We start from the raw sequence: 24,666 nt of genomic DNA on the forward strand, positions 1-24,666 counted from the left end.
GGCTATGCCCCCACCCTTCTCGTTAAGGCGATCCACTCTTAAAATACTATATCCTGGAGGGGTGATTTCATAGTCTTGGGTTACTGGTTTACCCATGTTTCCATTAGGCATAGAATGTCAAAGTCATGTACATACAGTAGGGCATGAAGGTGAGGCACTTTATTATTTACACTTCGTATATTTAAGTGAGCTATGAAAATGGAGTTAGGAGACCTTGTAAGGGGTATGAAAGGAAGAGGGAGAGGGTCTAACTGGGTTAGCAGGACTATTATTGGTAGGGCTAGGATTGGGATGAATGTCACCATCCAGTAGGAGGTGTAGGTGTAGTCTGTGTGAATTAGAGAAAGATCCAATATGTTATGTGTTCTCTTGACTTGGTAGTGTTTATAGGTAATATGGATAACTATGATACTTTGGGAGGAGATATTTGGTTGTAGATGCTATGTTGATGTGTGTAAGGGTGGCTGATAAAGCTGGTAGGGATGTTTGTTTAGTGAGCTGGTGGAACTTATAGTAGCTAAGATGTTCATAAGCAGTTAGGATATAGGGAAGGAAAAGGAAAGGAAGAATTGAGAACAGGAGTAGGAGTTTGAGGTAAGTTGATATGGGTGAAATAGGTATTGTGCTGAAGAAGTTGAAGGTAGAGTGAATAGGTGAGGTATGTAATTAAGTGGGAGGAGTGATGTAGTATGATGGGAATACCTTTAATGAGATGTGGGATGGGATTGGATAATGGAGAAGTGGGAGTGGTTAGAGAGGTATAAGGCTAGATGCACTGGGGGTGGGAATTGGGAGTAGGGTAGGGGAGCGAGTGAGCCCGCAGAGTGAACAGAGTGAGTAGAGCAAGAAGGAAAGGAAGTAGGCAGGTAGTGAAGAAAACAGAGAAAGTGGAAGGTAGGTTCAAAGTGGGGTATGCAAGGAGGTAAAGGACTTACTAGAGATGAAGAGGGTGAGATGAATAAAGAGTAACAGATATAGTGTGGATGGGTAAAGGTGGAATAAGATACAGGTAAGTACCTGGTTAAAACCTAGTTTCTATGCTGCCCTCTAGTGGTCAATCCCTATAATATAACAAAGGGAGAAACATGAGAGCTGTAGGGGAGAGAAGAGAATAAAAAAAAATATTAAATGGGTTTTCTGTAAAAAGATAACTTAGGAATTAAATATTTAAAAAAAACTACCCCTTTTACAACCATTATTTAATCTGGTTATATTAATTGATATGCATTTCAAGTTGGCCATGCTACCAAAAAGGGAAAAAATAAATAAGTATTACATATAACACTCTCATACATTTGTAAATAATATGGTACTGAAAAACTATTATTATATATAGTGAACTGCTTACTCATAGATATAAGATGATTGAGGTGTAAACTTTATATCAAGAATAGTAGACACCAAAAAAAAATAATTAATTTGTAAACTACTATACATGCGCTGTTCTTTCTTGCCCCCACCTAGTTTGAATAGCAATCTTATTCAAACACTACCACCTACCCACAAATAAGTATCTAGCAAGACTCTACTACTTCTAAAGTTATGATATATGAAAAGTCTAAAATATTTAACAAAACTAAAATGTGTTAGTATATACATAATATTCAGATTATAAACACTCACTTGTTTGCTATAAAACATATAAACTAAAATATAGCAGATCTTGTAGTCATTTGGTTCTATTCTATTCGTAAGAGCCTATATACTACTTTAATAAATCCAATAATTTCTTTCAGTTCTGAGAAAAACAGATTAACATAGATAAAAGACAACACATATAACATTGTTTATAACAATCATGCTATATTACTAATATGCTAGTATATATTATTAATAATGTGACTAGCTAGTTAACTATTTAAACTCAAGTCTGACTACAGGACTATACATGCTTGAATTTTATGGCAGACACATATGATATTTCAAAGAACAAATAAAGTTCTCTAAAAAATCTTTGTCTGTTTGTGAGAACTTGCACATACAATTATATATCAAAACTTGTGTGATGTCCCCACTCTGAGCCCATAATCAAGGAGCCTGAATCCTCACCACTGACACTGGAGAGGGATGTTCACTTTGAATAAAAATGGATACTCCCAATATTTCCAGATGCAGCTCTCTGCATCAAGCACAATTTCCTTTAACAGCACACAGGCAGCAAACTCAGTGTGGGGTCTGGGTTTCTCTCTCTCTCCCTCCAGGTCCCCATTAAGGCTCTCCACTGGCACAGCTATAGAGTTCAGTCCTCAGCCAAGTGTCCAAGCCTAGTCCTCTACCAGTCTTTCTGTGAAACCAGTGCTTCATGATTTTACTTCAAGCAGCTAACACACACAGTCTTGGAGATTTGATTTGTACATACACACACACACACACACACACACACACACACACACACACACACACACACACACACACACACACACACACACACACACACACACACACACACCTGGGAAAGGCTGACACAGATTTATTAGCTATGCCCTTTCTGCCCAGACTGTAAGGTAGTTACACTGCCACCAGACACTCCAAAGCCAGCTACTTTAAGGCTCTTTCAAGGGTACAAAAAATATCCAGCACAAGGGAAAGATGAAAAAATATATTAGAACTTTATTGTGGAAAATCCCATGAATACAATCAAAGCAAACCGGTTTCGGATAAAACGTTATAGCCTTCTTCAGTGCATCAAAAAACATTCATTAGGGCAAACCCGCTTACAGCTGCTTATATATATATATATATATATATATATATATCAAAAACCTGATCACTTAATTGAAATAATCCATCAATTGGTTCAGACCAGAACTAACAACTCATTTAAGCCTGGTTTAAATAGAGCACCTAACCTAATAATCCAAGCAGATTCTTTTTAGTTTAGTAAATTATGCCATCCAGCTTTACATAACCTATTCATATGAATTTTGTCTATTATGATAAAAGTGAATTTAGCAGTTTTATGTGTTATAGTATGTTTATAGAGGGCATTGGAAACCCTTTTATTTCTTATTTCACTTAAATGTTCACTGATTCTATATCTGAAGGGTCTGGATGTTTGTCCAACATAAAATGAAGAACAAAAACAAGTGGCCAAATAAACAATCCAATCACTGCTGCAATTTCCAAAGCATCTTATTTCATAAATTTTGGATGTATTACAGCTAGTAAATTCCTTAGTTTGAGATACGTGTGTGCAAACACTATAATGACCACAAGAAACACATCCTGATACTATATCTCCAAATAGGGTTCTTTGTTGGCTGATAGATGGACTGTAATGTTTGTAATGAGTTAGATATGAGTTGATAGTTCTACCTCTACAATAGAAAAATAGACATCTGGGGATGAGCAGTTCACTCAATTTGTCCTGGGCTAACAAAATATCCCAATGGTTATTTATGATGTTTTTAAATCTATTGGTATTGGTCCCAAAAGTAGTAACTAGCCTAATTGGTTGCGGAATATGATTTTCAGCCTGAATAGTTCTATCCCTGTATTGTAACACTTGGCACCTGTCTATTTGATCAACCTGATGTAATGTTCGAATGATAGGATCCTGATGATATCCTCTGGTAAGTAGCCTGTTAGTTAAATCATCTTGGCAGGCTTTAAGAGTTTGTTGGGAGGAACAAATACGTTTGATACACAGATATTGAGACTTAGGAATATTGCTGATGATGTGACAAGGATGCTAGCTGGAGGCATGTAACAAGGTGTTATATTCTGGAAATTTTCTGTATACTTGTGATTCCAGTGTATGATCCTCCTGTCTGGTTATGATGACATCCAAAAATGTTATTTGTTGATATTCAATGTGAAATGTAAACTGAATACCCCACTTATTCTCATTAAGGTATTGTATAAATTCATGCACATATTGCTGATCCCCCCGCCACACCATCCAACAATTGTCCAGATATCGTCTCCAAATATCAAGCTGGTCCAAAAATATATTATGATTGTCATCATATATTAACTGTTCCTCCAAAAAAACCCATAAACAGGTCGGCATAAATGGGAGCAAAAGATGCTCCCATAGCCGTACCACGAACCTGCCAGTATGGTTTCCCATGAAAATAAAAAAACATTTTTCAGTTTGTTCAGTTAAACATATAAGAAGTGTATTGAACCCAGGAGTGTATAGTTGTGATTTGTCAAGCCAGAACTGAATAGCCTGTAGACCTGCCCACTGCGGTATACTAATGTATAGGGAGGTTACATCTAGTGTACATAGATACCAAGTTGGTTCCAGTTGTGTGTCCTGAATAATATTAAGAAATTGTGTGGCAGAGGCTGAAAAACAACTGTCTGATCCCCGATACTATATACACATGGTAGATGATCCAACTCCGAATTTTAAAAAAAGAAATTGATTCCTTTCTAGACCTAGCAACAGAGGAAGGCATAATTAGTCAGAAAGTTTGCAGACAACTGAAGGTTTCAGATCCCGTGCCTCAGTATTTATACCTACTACCAAAGATACATAAACACCCTACTAGCCCTCCAGGACGGCCAATAGTATCTGGTAGGGGATCATTAAATTAACCTTTATCTGCCTTCCTACCAGAATATTTGCAACCTTTGCTACCCATTGTTAGGTCTAGGTTGAAGGATACTACACAATTTCTTACTGAATAACTGAATAACTGAACACCTGTTGTCAAAAAATGTTTTTTATTTTCATGGGAAACCATACTGGCAGGTTCGTGGTATGGCTATGAGAGCATCTTTTGCTCCCATTTATGCCAACCTGTTCATCTGTTTGGTACATTTTTCTTTAAAGCTGTCAGGTTTGTTAGCCATTCTATCCATTTTTAAAGAAAGTTCTTGTATGTTAGAAAGAACAGATTGGAGTTCTTTCTTTAAAGGCAAGTCCTGAGAGATTGTCTTTGAATGACTCATTTCACAGCTTCTGGTACAGGCCTTTCAAATTAATAATTTGGCAGGAAAAAAATCAAACATTTAGAAATGTTTTAGATAATATACTTCTATGTAGTATCAGGTAACTGATCTTGTTTAAAAATGGTTTAGGAAATTATAAAAAGAAAATGTCCTGTCAGAAACAGAAACAGAGGAGCAGAGCAAGAAAACTGTGCTGCTAGCCTATCAGAATCCTGCCCCTTCCCCCAGCTACATTTCTGTAGGTGACTTGCCAGCACAAATATGGGGATATTGTCACTGGCAGAAAAAATGTGTATATGGATAATGCTGAACAAGTTTCATAGATATCAAAGGGACATGGACTTTCACAGATATAAAAGGGCCATGGAATCTCTAAAGTATTCAGTTTTATGTAATAAAGTTCATCTGGATTGAGGAAGGGTCAGAGTAAATTGTCTTTTCTGAAAGCCAAATCCACAGGTGGCTATTTCTGCATATGCCTCTTTTTCTCCCCCACCCCCACCCCACAGGAATCCTCTCAAAATTATATTTTAAAGCATTTCTATATATTTTTTTATGAATTCCCTGCTGAAAAAAGTCCTCCCTTAACCTAACGGACTCATTTATTCCCTATAGGTGAAAGTTGGTTTGCAGCTGCTACCGTCAGAAAATTACCAGGGTTTTGCAATCCCTTATGCACATCTCTCCTAGAAGCCAAAGTGAAACTTCTATAGTGCAGTTCCCCATTATCCATACACATTTTGGCACATACCCAATGACAACTTCAGTGAGTATATACTGCTTAGTGGGTGATTGTGTCTAGCCCTTTGCACTTGCTGGAACCAGTGACTTCTGCCAGATGTCAGTCTTGCAGAGGAACAAACTGCTATCCCTCCTTGCAGGATAGGTGTGCTGGCATCAGCTACTCATATCTCCCCAACTCTTTCTTTGCCTGGGTTGCTCATTTAACCAAAGTCAATCTGGGTAGCAGTCAGGGTTTTATTCTTTGTAAAATGGAGCTGGCTATTTTAATATATTTTAAATTACATAATGTCAGAGTAAAATGCTCTATTTATACGGTCTCTCATCAAGTGGAATTACAGTCATTGTAGCAACAGATGGACCTAGAAACTACCAATACTTTCCCTGTTACATATTAGACAAACTGGCATTATACAGGGGCTTCTGTTTTTTTCTTTTGATTGCTCTGAAAAGTTATTTACATCAGATTCTTCTCCCCTTGTAATTTTTTCTGACACCTCTGCTACTTAAACCTGAAATCATAAACTGATGCAGTTAGTGCATAGCATTTTCTTATATTGTCTTTGTACTCCATGTATTTTTAGGTCTGTGAATTGTATATCTATGTAGTCTATTCCACATTTGTTTCATTAGTATCTGGGCAACCCAGCAGGCCTGAATTTTTTTTATTTTTTGATCGCTGCCCTATTGTGGTCAGGAAGCACTAATACAAAAAAAATCTTACTTTTACCATGAACAAACATGGAGGAAATAAGTTGCACTCACCACAGTGACAGCGTCATTAAGCAGAGACTCGCCAAACACAATAATGAAGAGTGTTTCATTCACATGAACTTCTTCAAACACAGCTAGTACTGCCACAGGGTCCACTGCAGAGATAAGACTTCCGAAGAGTAAAAAATCCAACAGTCCTGCCTCCAGTTTCTCATCTGAAGAGAAGAAAAATGCTTAACATGGTTTGAGCAATGAAGAAGAATTCCATTATTACACTTTTTTTAAAGAAATACTCAGAAGGTTAAGTAATTTTCATTTAAAGTAAATTTCCCTACATCTGATAACTTATATGGTCACCAAGTAGGTTGTTCCAAACATGCTTACAGGAGAACGTCAGCCATTGCTTAGTGTACTTGTATATGCTTCCATTGCTGTACAGTCAACAATACTAAGGACTGCTTCCATACTATAAAGGTTTTTACCCTGACAGCACCTCAATAGACTTAGTACAAGAACCAGCAGGGGTACTCCAAGGCAGGCAGGGACTAAAGACAGCATCAATGCTGGCTTACCCATCTTGGAGAAGGGAGCTGGCTGACTTGTGCCACAGAAGATCCAGAAGCACAGCTCCTGTATCAGGGGCTCTGGTGGGTGGCAGCTCATGAAGGACTGCACAGCAGATATAACACATGTTGTCAGATCAGTTAGGGTAGAAGGAACATTTGGGAAAAACAGCTAAAAAAAATCTTATAATCCTTGGCTCTCATCTACCTCTGTGTGTCAGAAGTGTAGCTGGTTCAAGTAGTGCCCTGGGCCAGTACTATAAACCAGCACCCTACCCCTAGCCATTCAGGCCCCATTTTTGTGCCCTGCCGCCAACCCTTTTTTAACATATATTTTTTTTTAATTTTCTTTTAACCTGTAGCGGACTGTTTGCTATAAATGTAGCAAACAATTGCTACAGTTTATACTCTGATGTCACAGAGTGATACAGCACTCAGGTTTTAGTTAAAAAAAGAAAAAAAAAGTTTTTTTTTTTTTACTCTTAAACTGCAGCAAGCAGTTAATATAGTTTAGACCACAAAGAGAGAGCTACAGCACTCAGGACTGACCACAAATGCAATACCAGCTTTTAAAAGCTGATCATGCATTAAAGAGTGATTGGGATCACCTGATCGAGCACCCCCCCCCTCAGAGCACTCTGTGACTGGGGTAGATGCCCCTCTCGCCCCACCCTAGATATGCTACTGGCTAGTGTCAAGAACACTGGGAATTATGAGGAATGAGAAAGCCATTAATAGACGGAGGTTTGAGAATCACAGGGTGATGGGAAAGGGGACTGGCTGGAGTATAGCAGGTACAGTGTGAAATATAGCATGTTCCTACTGCACAATGGTTGAACAGATTTAGGTTCTGCTGCAAAAAAGCAATCCTGGCTGACTATGGGGAATACAGCACAGAATTAAAACAGTTTCAGTACTACACTTTCAATGCACTATCTTTACAGCGCACCTTATGAATAGCATGGTGACTAAACAAGCCCTAACAACATGCATTTTCATACTTCACAATTGTTAAATCTCCCACTGAACAGAATTTTAGAACTATCTCCTGCTGCTATGCATTAAAGTCATAACAAGACGATACTGCATGGACTTGAGGTATTTTGAACATCTAGGGTAAAACAGGATGCAGTAATTCTGAGTGTGCATCTAATTTTTTCAGGCCAAATCAAAGCTACAATCATGTTTCAAAACTGCACCTTAAGCATACCTATAAAATAAGGTTTCAACTGCTACTTTATGTTACTGCATAACAAATTATGCAAATTTTCATTGGAGGGAAAGTTATTAACAACTGATAATGATTTGGTGTAAAATAAATATGAAGAAATTGTTTTAGCATTTGGTCTTACTTTTTTTAATAGAGCTTTCTCATCATAAAACCAGTGAAGTTAATTAGCAGCTGCATATGATACGTGTGTGGGTGTGGATGTATTCTAATTGGCACCAAAATGCCTCTTTTTGCATATGAAGATAAAAGAATGACATTAAACCACAGATTCATGAACATTTCATTATACTGTACACCCATTACTTAACACACTGTGATAATGATCAGAATATGTTTCTGTTACTCCCGCCTTCTAAAACAGAAGTTACTATTTTTCAGACTTCTTTAGAGATCTAGTACCAGTCCAAAGCAATAAAATAAATAACTAAATGAAATAAAACTCTCTCTTGATTCAACACCAGACATCAGTCAATACTGGCTGTGTGGTTGTACTACTAAGGAGTGCAGGTTATTTATACATGCAAAACAATCACTAGAGGGCAGTGTGCTCATGTATACAGAGTTTAGCATGTGATCATTTGTCTTCTGTTGTTATAGTCTATTCATGCTCACAGAAGTCATTGTAGGTCACACAAATGACAGGCTGCATTTACCTGGCATTCTCTGCATACTAAACAGAAAAGATTCATAGCAGCCTAATAAAAGGGTTGGAGACATAGTCTAAACTTTGAATACTCCTTTACACCTAGTTCAACATACATTCCCATTCAAGTGTGCTTATTTGTCATGCATGCAAGGCCCCAAAAGTTCCTCACCAAAAGGATAAAGGGTCTCAAAAATATGTCCTATGCTGCCCGACTGAAGGAACTTCAGCTCTATTCAGTCGCTTACCATCTGCTCAGAGGTGACCTGTGCCTGACATACAAGGCCATGTCCAACCCAGAATTGATGAACATGCTTCACCTCAAAAAATCTAGATCCCTCAGAACTACAAGGGCGGGAGACTTAAACCTTGACACGGTTATTAATAGGACGTGCTGGAGGGACAGATTCATCACCCAGAGACTCCCTATGCTGTGGAACAAAATCCCGGTACAGGTGAGGCAGAGCACCTCGCTGGCTTTGTTCAAGAGAAATCTTGACCAATGGAAGGGAGATCGCAGATATACCCCAGGGATTATCTCAGTGTCAATGCTTGACAGAGGCACAGCAAAATAATGGGCATAGTATCCTCCAAACTAAAGGGGTGGCGAATGCCACAAAACTCTGGGCTAGGCTTATAAATGCCCTTGGGCAGATAGCCTAGCATGAACCTATGAACCTATGAACCTATTATTTAGTACATCTGCAACTGAATTTGACTCTGGATTCTTCTTTTGTTTATTCCCTACTGGAGATCACATACTACAGCTGTGATATCATTGGTAGCACTTTGCTGTGTTGTCATAACAAACCGTCATAAATTCAACATGAAGAGTCAAGTTACAGAGGAAGGTAGACTCCAAGAAAGTGCAAAAAGCAAGCAAAGAGTCATGTTTTTGCAGACTTCCTTAAGTATAAAGGATAGGCATCGTGTTAGTTTCCAATGGATATTTGTGACTTCTTATTTCTAATGGGTATCTCACATTACAGTTCATTTGCAGGTACAGGCTTCAACATCATACTATCAGCATGTTTATAAAAGCACATTGTATAAGTGATATTTTGATTGTAGAGCAATCTTAAAGCTTATTTAGCAAATGGCCTTTAGAAATACTTAACCTTGATTTGTTAAACCACAGAAACAGTAGGCTGATAATACTGCCTAAAGCATACCAACAAAAAGGCAAGACTGGACTACACAGACTTTTTATAAAATCATGCTTGTGTAAAGGTTCATTCCAGCTCCATAATCCTGTCACTGAACTATATCACCAATATTCTGTAAAACTTTGAATTACTGCTGTTCAATATGAAGTTGTACAACTGTCAAAATCATAGCTAAAATCAGCCAGCAGTTTCAGTATTAGCCCTCCTTTGTTAATGCATCCATGTGACTTCTCCTTGCTGTAAAGTGCAATGCAAAATGCTACAGCTCCAGGCAGACCATCAGCTCATGTCAGAGCTCCACAGAGATACAGTTCTGGCGTTTAGCACTAATTACTGCAAAATAGCAATATGTTGTTACAATGTGTATTCCGGGCTCTGTCTGACAAAATTCAAACCATGATGTTAGCACTCCAGTGATATCAGTACTGAAATGACAAGTGCTACTTCCTAGCTTTTTATTTACATACACATGCACATAGACTCAGACACCGAAACACAGTGATATACATGGACATAGACATGCAGATTTGCAATCAAATACATATATTCACTGCGCATTATCTAATCATTTCTAAAACTACAGTATGTGAAACACACATATCGAGGAAGACACGACCAATTAAAAATGGTACCTCTAAATGTGGCAGATGTACTTTCTGTAATTTCGTTTGTTGTGATAAATATTTTACTCATCCAGTTTCTAACAAGATCTTCAGACTTAATGCATATGGTAATTGTGAAACCAGAAATGTATATCTGGCTAGATGTGTTGCAAGTCAAGCATATTATGTAGATAAAACAAACCAGAGGTTAAAAGATCGTACTTGTAACAACCTATCTGACATTAAAAGAGAAATAGTTACAAATGCACTATGTAAGCACATTAGAGCCAATGGTTCTGGACATAGTTTTAAATTTTCAGTTTTAAGAATAGTTGATAATAATATACGTGAGGGTAATAACGGTGGTGGTGCTGCGGTAGCATTGTCGCCTCACAATAACACGCTGTCCGGTTCGATTCTCAGCTAGAGTGTCTTCTGTGTGGAGACATGCGTGAATGGGCGTACCTTCGTTGAAGGTTGTGCATCAGGCCTGGCAAGCCGGTATGTAAAAATCAACTGCCAATCATTAGTGGACCGGAGTTCCGCTGTGGCGACCCCTAACTGGGAAAAGCCGAAAGCCACAAGCAAACACTGAAAAGGAAAAATGTAATTGTATTTTATGTTTAGGGGTACACATTTCACCTGGCTTGAATGACAATGTATATTTAAAGCCTTTATTGAAAGTGATATACAAATGATCCTGATTGTCATCATGTGACCCACCATCCACAACCCCTTTTCCCATTTTGCACATGGGGTCAGGGTGTCACTTCCGCAGTGACAATCATCTCGAACCAAGGTTTATACTGCTGGGTGGCTAGCCTTGCCACAGTGGTTCATTCACGCCACACATTTGCACACACACTCACCTATGGCCAATTTAGAGTGTCCAATCCATCTACTGCATGTCTGGAATGTGGGAGGAAACCGGAGTACCTGGAGGAAACCCATGTGACCACATGGACAACATGCAGACTCTGCACAGAAGACACCCCAGCCAAGAATCAAACCAGAGAACCTCTTGCTGTGAGGGAACAATGCTAACCGCTGCATCACCATGGCCACCCTACCACCGTGGCCACCCTCATGTGACCCACTTTGATATTATATAAAGGGTTGATGGTATCTTTTGTTTGATATGCCTGAAGAAGCCTTGTTTTAGGCAAATGCTTTTACTAGCAGTTTTAAAAGCTGTACAAGTCTAATTAACATCTTCATTATCAGCTGCTTGTGGTTCCAGTGACTTCTATTTTACTCATTTTTTTAAATACACATGCACACAGACACCAAAACATAGAGCCATACATGGACATAGACATACAGGTTTGCAAGCAAATACATATATTCACTGAGCATTATCTAGCCATTTCTAAAATTACAGTATGTGAAACATTCCACTAGAAATAAACAAAGAAGGAGACTACTATTTACTAAAAACACACAAAAAAATTATAAATGTAAAAGTGTTGTCCAGAGTGGCATTACAGGAAATAATAGACTTTCTAAGGGTGGGGAAGCAGTCTGTCTGCAAAGTAGAGCCTCATAACACCCCTGTGTTGTTGTCTGTTATTCCCTGTAACATTAACCCTGTCGGCTATTTTTGCTTATGTATACATCTGCATTTATTTGAGGTGTACCATAGAAAGTACTTCATTGGCTGAGACTGAATGAAAAAAAATTAATTCTGGATCCACTATGAATAATTGTGTATCATTTAATCAACATGTGGTTATGCAAACCCCAAAAAATCTAAAACATTGAGAGTGTCCCATTCAAAACAGGGATATTCCCAAGGTCACAAAATAATCTAATTTAAGCAACAGATAGGATAACTGCTATGGTTTAAAATGGTCTGCAAGGGCAATTAGCCTAGTACTAACCTTTCAAACTATAAAGTTGCATCTCCAGTTCAGGGCTTTTACTACAGGCTAGCTCTTTTCTTTATGTGGAGACACTGCCAGCCTTCAGTGGAGGTGTGGCCACTGCCTTGGTCTCACCTTTGCTAAACAACTTCATTTAAGCTCAGCTGCAGATAACTGCATGTATTCAGGATACTGTGTTATAAAAGTCATTATCTAGTTAGAACATCCACTGGATTATCAACAAGCATGACCACCTGAATGTCTCCCTGGCTACTTCCAAGCCAAAATAAACTCAGGTCAGTGACAAAATAGTATATTCCTATCATCGTTCTAACCAGAGGGAAATGCCAGTAGAGCCAATGCTTCCCTCTAACAACTGTAGGCTTAACTATATCTGATGCAGTAACACTCTTACTAACAGCTCCTTTACCAAGATAGCAGACAGATCCTTGTGATAATCGGAAGCAACTGCAGTTTCAAGACAAATTACCACTTTGATGGTGATAGTTGTATTAGCTTCCTTGTGTAGATTACCCCCACCAATGTACGTACCTGGACAGTACATGCTCATCTGGTTACACTGGAAACACTTTACTCCAAGGCCCTGTCATGTCCTTGAGCCAGTGTTACTTACATTTGCCTGGAAAACTGCTGTAAATGTGTAGGCTGCCTCATGGGTTCCCTTATAGTCACATGTCATACTGCATAAACAATCCTTATGTATTTGTGCCTGCTAATTAGATGGAGGTCACCTTTTCCCCAATTTCTTCAGCAGAGTTATATTACTCATCTGCTACACAGATTCACATGCCATAGGGCAAAATGCTGAGTGATTGCTCTCTTATCATAAGGTTTCTTATCATTTCAAAAGTAATGACTTTACATCTACTATGCAGCCTATGAAATAAATTGATTCATTCTGCAATGTAGTCATCCTCAACATCTTCTGACATTTTTCTATGCACTTTGAACTTTCTCCTAAGCTTGGGGATTTAATTTAAAACCTTCAAAAATACATTTTGCCTTTAGATAGTCATAACAATCAACACAGTGTATTTCTGGTACACTAGTATTGTATTACCCATGCACAGAGGAATTAAAGCATCACCCATTGTCCTTGGTGACCTTGTTGTTCATTACATACCCTTTTCAAATGCCTGAAAAAACTATCACATTCATTTCCCTTTATACAGAGGAAACAGTCTGGATTCTACTTCCCTCAATACTCATATGGCTGTAAAAACTCTCTTATGTTGTACCATTCCTCTCTTTCTTTTCACTCCTCCCTTGCCATGCCTCAAAACTGTTTTATTATCTCAGCTGCTTTGACCTCTAGGCATTTTATTCCCTGCTCTAACCTCCTTAATACCAGTTAAGTTCTGAGATAATCTGAAGATGGTCCACCTTCAGCTATTGCCTCTCCCCAGTTTCAGTAGACTATGTTTCAGCTGCACAGAAGTCTGCTATCATATCCTTCTTGCACATGACAGCATATACAATTGCCCTGGTTTTGTATTCCTTTGTCAGATGTAACACTGCCATTCTTTCATTCTCCTTAGAACACATTTTTGCATGCTTTTTAAATACTCTGACAAAAATAAAATAATTGCTTTGCAATATCAACTGAGCTGCAAAATATAAGTATCTTGAATTTTTTTGATTATTTTTACAGATTACTGTTTTTACAATTTAATATATATAAAGCACTTTGTCTATTCAGTATCTTCACAAATCCTTATCTGTTTAAAAACTTTCATTTGTCTCTGTAGTGCTTGCTGTCTTGTAGGCTATTGTGTAAACTGAAACATTTCCTCTGTGTAATTATCTCTTGGCTAGTGGGGGCTGGTTCTTTTGTGTTCTTGTAAAAAAAAAGAAGTTTCTGTCTTTGCACACAGTGCAGACTAGAGAAGTTGTTGACTGCAACTGAGCTACAAAATATAAGTATCTTGATTTTTTTTTATTATTTTACAGATTACTGTTTTTACAATTTAATATATATAAAGCACTTTGTCTATTCAGTATCTTCACAAATCCTTATCTGTTTAAAACTTTCATTTGTCTCTGTAGTGCTTGCTGTCTTGTAGGCTATTGTGTAAACTGAAACATTTCCTCTGTGTAATTATCTCTTGGCTAGTGGGGGCTGGTTCTTTTGTGTTCTTGTAAAAAAAAAAAGTTTCTGTCTTTGCACACAGTGCAGACTAGAGAAGTTGTTGACTGCAACTGAGCTACAAAATATAAGTATCTTGATTTTTTTGATTATTTTTACAGATTACTGTTTTTACAATTTAATATATATAAAGCACTTTGTCTATTCAGTATCTTCACAAATCCTTATCTGTTTAAAACTTTCATTTGTCTCTGTAGTGCTTGCTGTCTTGTAGGCTATTGTGTAAACTGAAACATTTCCTCTGTGTAATTATCTCTTGGCTAGTGGGGCTGGTTCTTTTGTGTTCTTGTAAAAAAAAAAAGTTTCTGTCCTTTGCACACAGTGCAGACTAGAGAGGTTGTTGACTGCAACTGAGCTACAAAATATAAGTATCTTGATTTTTTGATTATTTTTACAGATTACTGTTTTTACAATTTAATATATATAAAGCACTTTGTCTATTCAGTATCTTCACAAATCCTTATCTGTTTAAAAACTTTCATTTGTCTCTGTAGTGCTTGCTGTCTTGTAGGCTATTGTGTAAACTGAAACATTTCCTCTGTGTAATTATCTCTTGGCTAGTGGGGCTGGTTCTTTTGTGTTCTTGTAAAAAAAAAAGTTTCTGTCTTTGCACACAGTGCAGACTAGAGAAGTTGTTGACTGCAACTGAGCTACAAAATATAAGTATCTTGATTTTTTTTGATTATTTTTACAGATTACTGTTTTTACAATTTAATATATATAAAGCACTTTGTCTATTCAGTATCTTCACAAATCCTTATCTGTTTAAAAACTTTCATTTGTCTCTGTAGTGCTTGCTGTCTTGTAGGCTATTGTGTAAACTGAAACATTTCCTCTGTGTAATTATCTCTTGGCTAGTGGGGGCTGGTTCTTTTGTGTTCTTGTAAAAAAAAAAAGTTTCTGTCTTTGCACACAGTGCAGACTAGAGAAGTTGTTGACTGCAACTGAGCTACAAAATATAAGTATCTTGATTTTTTTGATTATTTTTACAGATTACTGTTTTTACAATTTAATATATATAAAGCACTTTGTCTATTCAGTATCTTCACAAATCCTTATCTGTTTAAAAACTTTCATTTGTCTCTGTAGTGCTTGCTGTCTTGTAGGCTATTGTGTAAACTGAAACATCTCCTCTGTGTAATTATCTCTTGGCTAGTGGGGGCTGGTTCTTTTGTGTTCTTGTAAAAAAAAAAAGTTTCTGTCTTTTGCACACAGTGCAGACTAGAGAAGTTGTGACTGCAACTGAGCTACAAAATATAAGTATCTTGATTTTTTGATTATTTTTACAGATTACTGTTTTTACAATTTAATATATATAAAGCACTTTGTCTATTCAGTATCTTCACAAATCCTTATCTGTTTAAAAACTTTCATTTGTCTCTGTAGTGCTTGCTGTCTTGTAGGCTATTGTGTAAACTGAAACATTTCCTCTGTGTAATTATCTCTTGGCTAGTGGGGCTGGTTCTTTTGTGTTCTTGTAAAAAAAAAAAGTTTCTGTCTTTGCACACAGTGCAGACTAGAGAAGTTGTTGACTGCAACTGAGCTACAAAATATAAGTATCTTGATTTTTTTTGATTATTTTTACAGATTACTGTTTTTACAATTTAATATATATAAAGCACTTTGTCTATTCAGTATCTTCACAAATCCTTATCTGTTTAAAAACTTTCATTTGTCTCTGTAGTGCTTGCTGTCTTGTAGGCTATTGTGTAAACTGAAACATTTCCTCTGTGTAATTATCTCTTGGCTAGTGGGGCTGGTTCTTTTGTGTTCTTGTAAAAAAAAAAAAGTTTCTGTCTTTGCACACAGTGCAGACTAGAGAAGTTGTTGACTGCAACTGAGCTACAAAATATAAGTATCTTGATTTTTTGATTATTTTTACAGATTACTGTTTTTACAATTTAATATATATAAAGCACTTTGTCTATTCAGTATCTTCACAAATCCTTATCTGTTTAAATCTTTCATTTGTCTCTGTAGTGCTTGCTGTCTTGTAGGCTATTGTGTAAACTGAAACATTTCCTCTGTGTAATTATCTCTTGGCTAGTGGGGCTGGTTCTTTTGTGTTCTTGTAAAAAAAAAAGTTTCTGTCTTTGCACACAGTGCAGACTAGAGAAGTTGTTGACTGCAACTGAGCTACAAAATATAAGTATCTTGATTTTTTTTGATTATTTTTACAGATTACTGTTTTTACAATTTAATATATATAAAGCACTTTGTCTATTCAGTATCTTCACAAATCCTTATCTGTTTAAAAACTTTCATTTGTCTCTGTAGTGCTTGCTGTCTTGTAGGCTATTGTGTAAACTGAAACATTTCCTCTGTGTAATTATCTCTTGGCTAGTGGGGCTGGTTCTTTTGTGTTCTTGTAAAAAAAAAAGAAGTTTCTGTCTTTGCACACAGTGCAGACTAGAGAAGTTGTTGACTGCAACTGAGCTACAAAATATAAGTATCTTGATTTTTTGATTATTTTTACAGATTACTGTTTTACAATTTAATATATATAAAGCACTTTGTCTATTCAGTATCTTCACAAATCCTTATCTGTTTAAAAACTTTCATTTGTCTCTGTAGTGCTTGCTGTCTTGTAGGCTATTGTGTAAACTGAAACATTTCCTCTGTGTAATTATCTCTTGGCTAGTGGGGGCTGGTTCTTTTGTGTTCTTGTAAAAAAAAAAAGTTTCTGTCTTTGCACACAGTGCAGACTAGAGAAGTTGTTGACTGCAACTGAGCTACAAAATATAAGTATCTTGATTTTTTTGATTATTTTTACAGATTACTGTTTTTACAATTTAATATATATAAAGCACTTTGTCTATTCAGTATCTTCACAAATCCTTATCTGTTTAAAAACTTTCATTTGTCTCTGTAGTGCTTGCTGTCTTGTAGGCTATTGTGTAAACTGAAACATTTCCTCTGTGTAATTATCTCTTGGCTAGTGGGGCTGGTTCTTTTGTGTTCTTGTAAAAAAAAAAAGTTTCTGTCTTTGCACACAGTGCAGACTAGAGAAGTTGTTGACTGCAACTGAGCTACAAAATATAAGTATCTTGATTTTTTTGATTATTTTTACAGATTACTGTTTTTACAATTTAATATATATAAAGCACTTTGTCTATTCAGTATCTTCACAAATCCTTATCTGTTTAAAAACTTTCATTTGTCTCTGTAGTGCTTGCTGTCTTGTAGGCTATTGTGTAAACTGAAACATTTCCTCTGTGTAATTATCTCTTGGCTAGTGGGGCTGGTTCTTTTGTGTTCTTGTAAAAAAAAAAGTTTCTGTCTTTGCACACAGTGCAGACTAGAGAAGTTGTTGACTGCAACTGAGCTACAAAATATAAGTATCTTGATTTTTTGATTATTTTTACAGATTACTGTTTTACAATTTAATATATATAAAGCACTTTGTCTATTCAGTATCTTCACAAATCCTTATCTGTTTAAAAACTTTCATTTGTCTCTGTAGTGCTTGCTGTCTTGTAGGCTATTGTGTAAACTGAAACATTTCCTCTGTGTAATTATCTCTTGGCTAGTGGGGGCTGGTTCTTTTGTGTTCTTGTAAAAAAAAAAAAGTTTCTGTCTTTGCACACAGTGCAGACTAGAGAAGTTGTTGACTGCAACTGAGCTACAAAATATAAGTATCTTGATTTTTTTATTATTTTTACAGATTACTGTTTTTACAATTTAATATATATAAAGCACTTTGTCTATTCAGTATCTTCACAAATCCTTATCTGTTTAAAAACTTTCATTTGTCTCTGTAGTGCTTGCTGTCTTGTAGGCTATTGTGTAAACTGAAACATTTCCTCTGTGTAATTATCTCTTGGCTAGTGGGGGCTGGTTCTTTTGTGTTCTTGTAAAAAAAAAAAAGAAGTTTCTGTCTTTGCACACAGTGCAGACTAGAGAAGTTGTTGACTGCAACTGAGCTACAAAATATAAGTATCTTGATTTTTTTTGATTATTTTTACAGATTACTGTTTTTACAATTTAATATATATAAAGCACTTTGTCTATTCAGTATCTTCACAAATCCTTATCTGTTTAAAACTTTCATTTGTCTCTGTAGTGCTTGCTGTCTTGTAGGCTATTGTGTAAACTGAAACATTTCCTCTGTGTAATTATCTCTTGGCTAGTGGGGCTGGTTCTTTTGTGTTCTTGTAAAAAAAAAAAGTTTCTGTCTTTTGCACACAGTGCAGACTAGAGAAGTTGTTGACTGCAACTGAGCTACAAAATATAAGTATCTTGATTTTTTTGATTATTTTACAGATTACTGTTTTTACAATTTAATATATATAAAGCACTTTGTCTATTCAGTATCTTCACAAATCCTTATCTGTTTAAAAACTTTCATTTGTCTCTGTAGTGCTTGCTGTCTTGTAGGCTATTGTGTAAACTGAAACATTTCCTCTGTGTAATTATCTCTTGGCTAGTGGGGCTGGTTCTTTTGTGTTCTTGTAAAAAAAAAAAAGAAGTTTCTGTCTTTGCACACAGTGCAGACTAGAGAAGTTGTTGACTGCAACTGAGCTACAAAATATAAGTATCTTGATTTTTTTGATTATTTTTACAGATTACTGTTTTTACAATTTAATATATATAAAGCACTTTGTCTATTCAGTATCTTCACAAATCCTTATCTGTTTAAAAACTTTCATTTGTCTCTGTAGTGCTTGCTGTCTTGTAGGCTATTGTGTAAACTGAAACATTTCCTCTGTGTAATTATCTCTTGGCTAGTGGGGCTGGTTCTTTTGTGTTCTTGTAAAAAAAAAAAAGAAGTTTCTGTCTTTGCACACAGTGCAGACTAGAGAAGTTGTTGACTGCAACTGAGCTACAAAATATAAGTATCTTGATTTTTTGATTATTTTTACAGATTACTGTTGTACAATTTAATATATATAAAGCACTTTGTCTATTCAGTATCTTCACAAATCCTTATCTGTTTAAAAACTTTCATTTGTCTCTGTAGTGCTTGCTGTCTTGTAGGCTATTGTGTAAACTGAAACATTTCCTCTGTGTAATTATCTCTTGGCTAGTGGGGCTGGTTCTTTTGTGTTCTTGTAAAAAAACAAGTTTCTGTCTTTGCACACAGTGCAGACTAGAGAAGTTGTTGACTGCAACTGAGCTACAAAATATAAGTATCTTGATTTTTTTGATTATTTTTACAGATTACTGTTTTTACAATTTAATATATATAAAACACTTTGTCTATTCAGTATCTTCACAAATCCTTATCTGTTTAAAAAACTCATTTGTCTCTGTAGTGCTTGCTGTCTTGTAGGCTATTGTGTAAACTGAAACATTTCCTCTGTGTAATTATCTCTTGGCTAGTGGGGCTGGTTCTTTTGTGTTCTTGTAAAAAAAAAAAAGAAGTTTCTGTCTTTGCACACAGTGCAGACTAGAGAAGTTGTTGACTGCAACTGAGCTACAAAATATAAGTATCTTGATTTTTTTTGATTATTTTTACAGATTACTGTTTTTACAATTTAATATATATAAAGCACTTTGTCTATTCAGTATCTTCACAAATCCTTATCTGTTTAAAAACTTTCATTTGTCTCTGTAGTGCTTGCTGTCTTGTAGGCTATTGTGTAAACTGAAACATTTCCTCTGTGTAATTATCTCTTGGCTAGTGGGGCTGGTTCTTTTGTGTTCTTGTAAAAAAAAAAAAAAGAAGTTTCTGTCTTTGCACACAGTGCAGACTAGAGAAGTTGTTGACTGCAACTGAGCTACAAAATATAAGTATCTTGATTTTTTGATTATTTTACAGATTACTGTTTTTACAATTTAATATATATAAAGCACTTTGTCTATTCAGTATCTTCACAAATCCTTATCTGTTTAAAGACTTTCATTTGTCTCTGTAGTGCTTGCTGTCTTGTAGGCTATTGTGTAAACTGAAACATCTCCTCTGTGTAATTATCTCTTGGCTAGTGGGGCTGGTTCTTTTGTGTTCTTGTAAAAAAAAAAAAAGTTTCTGTCTTTGCACACAGTGCAGACTAGAGAAGTTGTTGACTGCAACTGAGCTACAAAATATAAGTATCTTGATTTTTTGATTATTTTTACAGATTACTGTTTTTACAATTTAATATATATAAAGCACTTTGTCTATTCAGTATCTTCACAAATCCTTATCTGTTTAAAAACTTTCATTTGTCTCTGTAGTGCTTGCTGTCTTGTAGGCTATTGTGTAAACTGAAACATTTCCTCTGTGTAATTATCTCTTGGCTAGTGGGGCTGGTTCTTTTGTGTTCTTGTAAAAAAAAAAAGAAGTTTCTGTCTTTGCACACAGTGCAGACTAGAGAAGTTGTTGACTGCAACTGAGCTACAAAATATAAGTATCTTGATATTTTTAATTATTTTTACAGATTACTGTTTTACAATTTAATATATATAAAGCACTTTGTCTATTCAGTATCTTCACAAATCCTTATCTGTTTAAAAACTTTCATTTGTCTCTGTAGTGCTTGCTGTCTTGTAGGCTATTGTGTAAACTGAAACATTTCCTCTGTGTAATTATCTCTTGGCTAGTGGGGCTGGTTCTTTTGTGTTCTTGTAAAAAAAAAAAGAAGTTTCTGTCTTTGCACACAGTGCAGACTAGAGAAGTTGTTGACTGCAACTGAGCTACAAAATATAAGTATCTTGATTTTTTTGATTATTTTTACAGATTACTGTTTTTACAATTTAATATATATAAAGCACTTTGTCTATTCAGTATCTTCACAAATCCTTATCTGTTTAAAAACTTTCATTTGTCTCTGTAGTGCTTGCTGTCTTGTAGGCTATTGTGTAAACTGAAACATTTCCTCTGTGTAATTATCTCTTGGCTAGTGGGGCTGGTTCTTTTGTGTTCTTGTAAAAAAAAAGAAGTTTCTGTCTTTGCACACAGTGCAGACTAGAGAAGTTGTTGACTGCAACTGAGCTACAAAATATAAGTATCTTGATTTTTTTTGATTATTTTTACAGATTACTGTTTTTACAATTTAATATATATAAAGCACTTTGTCTATTCAGTATCTTCACAAATCCTTATCTGTTTAAAAACTTTCATTTGTCTCTCTAGTGCTTGCTGTCTGTAGGCTATTTTGTCCCACCCTCCCTCCGTGTTGGTGTCTTGCTCTTATACTTGGTGGCTTTGCAGTTGCCCGCCCCTACTGTGACAAACCTCCCAGTCTCGTGTCATTAGCTCATTCTGCTTAATACAGAGAGAACATTTGATAAGGCCTTCTGTTCCTCCTTTTTCCCTTTCAAAAAGTAAAACAAAACTTTTTTTTTTTTTTTTTCTCTTTCGCCTGAACCTTCTTGTGTTCTGACTGTCCTTCTCAAATATTTTGGAAATATACAGTATATTTCAGAGCATTTGTTATAACTGTATTTGCTATAACTGATTTAAGTATTTTTCTGGCTTTTTGATTATTTACTGCTTAGCGACTGCATTTTAGCCTGTTTATACAGCTCTGCATTCTATTTAAACTGTTTTTGTGTTGATTAACTGTTTTGCACTTTTAAAAAGTTAGTTGTTGCTTAATTTTACCTGTAGTCTAACACACTCAAAGCATTTATAGCATTTACTGTCTGTTTTTCCTCTGTTTTCTTCAAAAAAGAAAGAAAAAAAAAAAAAATCTTGTTTTCCCACCTTACTGAACTAGAATAGTCCAGTCTTCAGAGTTTGCTGATCTCTGGGCTTTGTCTAGGTTCCTATGCTATTCCATATCCTTATTTGGATAAAAGGAAGCGTCTTTGTTCACCAGTGGGAGTGGGGAGCACTGAGCGGCCTATTTGTCCCTAGAGGAGTGGTTCCAGCCAGAAACTTGTAGTCTATTGGCCATTTTCAGTCAATTCCTAGCTCTTTTCAGCCCCCTGTAATAAAGCCCGCTTTAGCGCGCTTTTTCGCTTGTATTCAACTCAGCACAGCTCCTCGTGGTGTCCTGCAGAGTTTTACAAGCAGCAGAGAGCAAAAGAGTGACTTTTTCCTGATTTAAGTATTTTTTCTGGCTTTTTGATTATTTACTGCTTAGCGACTGCATTTTCGCCTGTTTATACAGCTCTGCATTCTATTTAAACTGTTTTTGTTTTGATTAACTGTTTTGCACTTTTAAAAAGTTATTTGTTGCTTAATTTTACCTGTAGGCTAACACACTCAAGTGCGCTAGCCGTTTAAAAGCATTTACTGTCTGTTTTTCCTCTGTTTTCTGCAAAAAAAAAAAAAAAAAAAAAAAAAATCTTGTTTTCCCGCCTTACTGAACTAGAATAGTCCAGTCTTCAGAGTTTGCTGATCCCTGGGCTTTGGCTTGGTTCCTGTGCTATTCCATATCCTTATTTGGATAAAGGGAAGCTTCTTTGTTCACCAGTGGGAGTGGGGAGCACTGAGCAGCCTATTTGTCCCTAGAGCAGTGGTTCCAGCCAGAAACTTGTAGTCTATTGGCCATTTTGGGTCAATTCCTAGCTCTTTTCAACCCCCTGCTATAAAGCCCACTTTAGCGCGCTTTTGCGTGATTTAGTGCGGAGTTGCCCATAGAGCACCATCGGGCAGCGCCGGTTAAACAGGGTTAAACTATTTCTGGCTCCGTAAAGTCTGCTCTTCAATTTTTCCCTTAGAACTTCTCTACTTGCAATCTAAACAGTCTATTCTCTATCTCAAAAGCTCAGCACTTGCTCCTAAAGCATTTTTATATAGGTAAAGTACTTGTATACTAAACAAAGTACTACATTAGCCTAGAATCCTTGAGTACCCATTTCCCTATAGGTCCCTTCTGACTCAGTTACACAGCAAACTTTTTCACTTTTTCTAGCATGTCGAAGGGTCAGTTGCTATCGTCCTCTCCTGTTCAGCTGGTGAATCTGGGCATCTTGAGGCAATGTTACAATTGCCTCATGTACACAGACAACCCACTCCTTCTCCCACAAAACACAAATACATGTGAGAGATGCAACTATATAGCCAAACTGGAGGCTGAGCTCTCTCAACTCAGGACTGGCAAGACCAGACAGGAGGAGAAGGAAACCACGCACACCACAAACCCAGTTTCACATAGAACTATCACAACTGCAAAACAAACACATAAACACACAAAGACATACTCGGAGGCACTGATCAAAAATCTACCAAAACTACAGAGGTCTCCAAAGCAGACACCCAAGCAACTGCCACCTCAAGACATAAGACATGCAACACATAGTTCTCAAAGTCAGTGTGCTAAACAGTCACAGCCCTTAAGGCCAAACACAATGCCAGACACACTTGTTATAGGTGACTCCATAGTCAGACACACTGACGTCCCACTCACCAGACTGAGCAAGGAAAAAATCACAGTAAGCTGCCTGTCAGGCGCTAGAATCCGCCACATAACACAAGCACTCAGGTCACTCCACAGCAAGTACAAGTATGACTCAGTCATTGTCCATGCCGGTGTGAACGACCTGAGACATACCTCCCTGGACTACATGAAAAGAGACATAGAGGAGCTCTCAGATTATGTAGCCCAGGCCGGTATGACCCTGACCCTGAGCAGTATCCTACCCTCACCAAGAATGATGCCACAATATAGAGACAAAATGATCAGCTTTAATAATTGGCTTAATTACTGGTGTCATTCTAAGGGGATCCAATGTCTGTCTGCCTGGGATGACATGCTTGACAAGCCACGCTGCTTCGCAAGGGATGGCTTGCACCTGTCACCCCTGGGCTTCTGGATATTGGCAAAGGCTCTTGCCACCCCATAGTGCCTTTTTAGGCAAGGCTCAAATGATAAACCTACCGCCCTAGAAAACAAAAATGGAGAAAACTAAGGGTAATACTGCTCAATGCCAGAAGTCTAAACCTCAAGATGCACGCCCTCGAAGCCCTCCTCAGTATGGAGAACATCGATGTCTGTGCTGTGACTGAAACCTGGTTCAAGGCTCCTGAGAGCACCCCAGCACTATCAGGTTATACCTCATATCATGCGTTCCGCCCCAAAATCCAGACCGAACCACAAAAGGAGGGGGAGTATCCATATTCATAAAGGATACCCACACCTCCAGGTTAGTGGCAATGCACGAAGCGTCGGAGACCATCCAGGTGAAATTAACCATAGGTAAAACT

At 36.8% G+C, this 24,666-nt stretch overlaps 1 protein-coding gene across 1 annotated transcript in view; it reads right to left on the reverse strand.

Moving 5' to 3' along the window:
- The window catches only part of SLC9A5 (solute carrier family 9 member A5), a 2,700,532-nt gene that overhangs the window by 1,595,593 nt on the left and 1,080,273 nt on the right, over positions 1–24,666 (reverse strand). The window contains exon 3 of the mRNA XM_044081386.1: positions 6,409–6,572. Coding sequence (XP_043937321.1) covers positions 6,409–6,572 — 164 coding nt within the window. The remainder of the gene's footprint in view (positions 1–6,408; positions 6,573–24,666) is intronic.

The sequence above is a fragment of the Protopterus annectens genome, chromosome 8.part0 (assembly GCF_019279795.1).
Source record: "Protopterus annectens isolate FY-2018-M chromosome 8.part0, PAN1.0, whole genome shotgun sequence".
In the NCBI taxonomy this organism is placed as follows: domain Eukaryota; kingdom Metazoa; phylum Chordata; order Ceratodontiformes; family Protopteridae; genus Protopterus; species Protopterus annectens.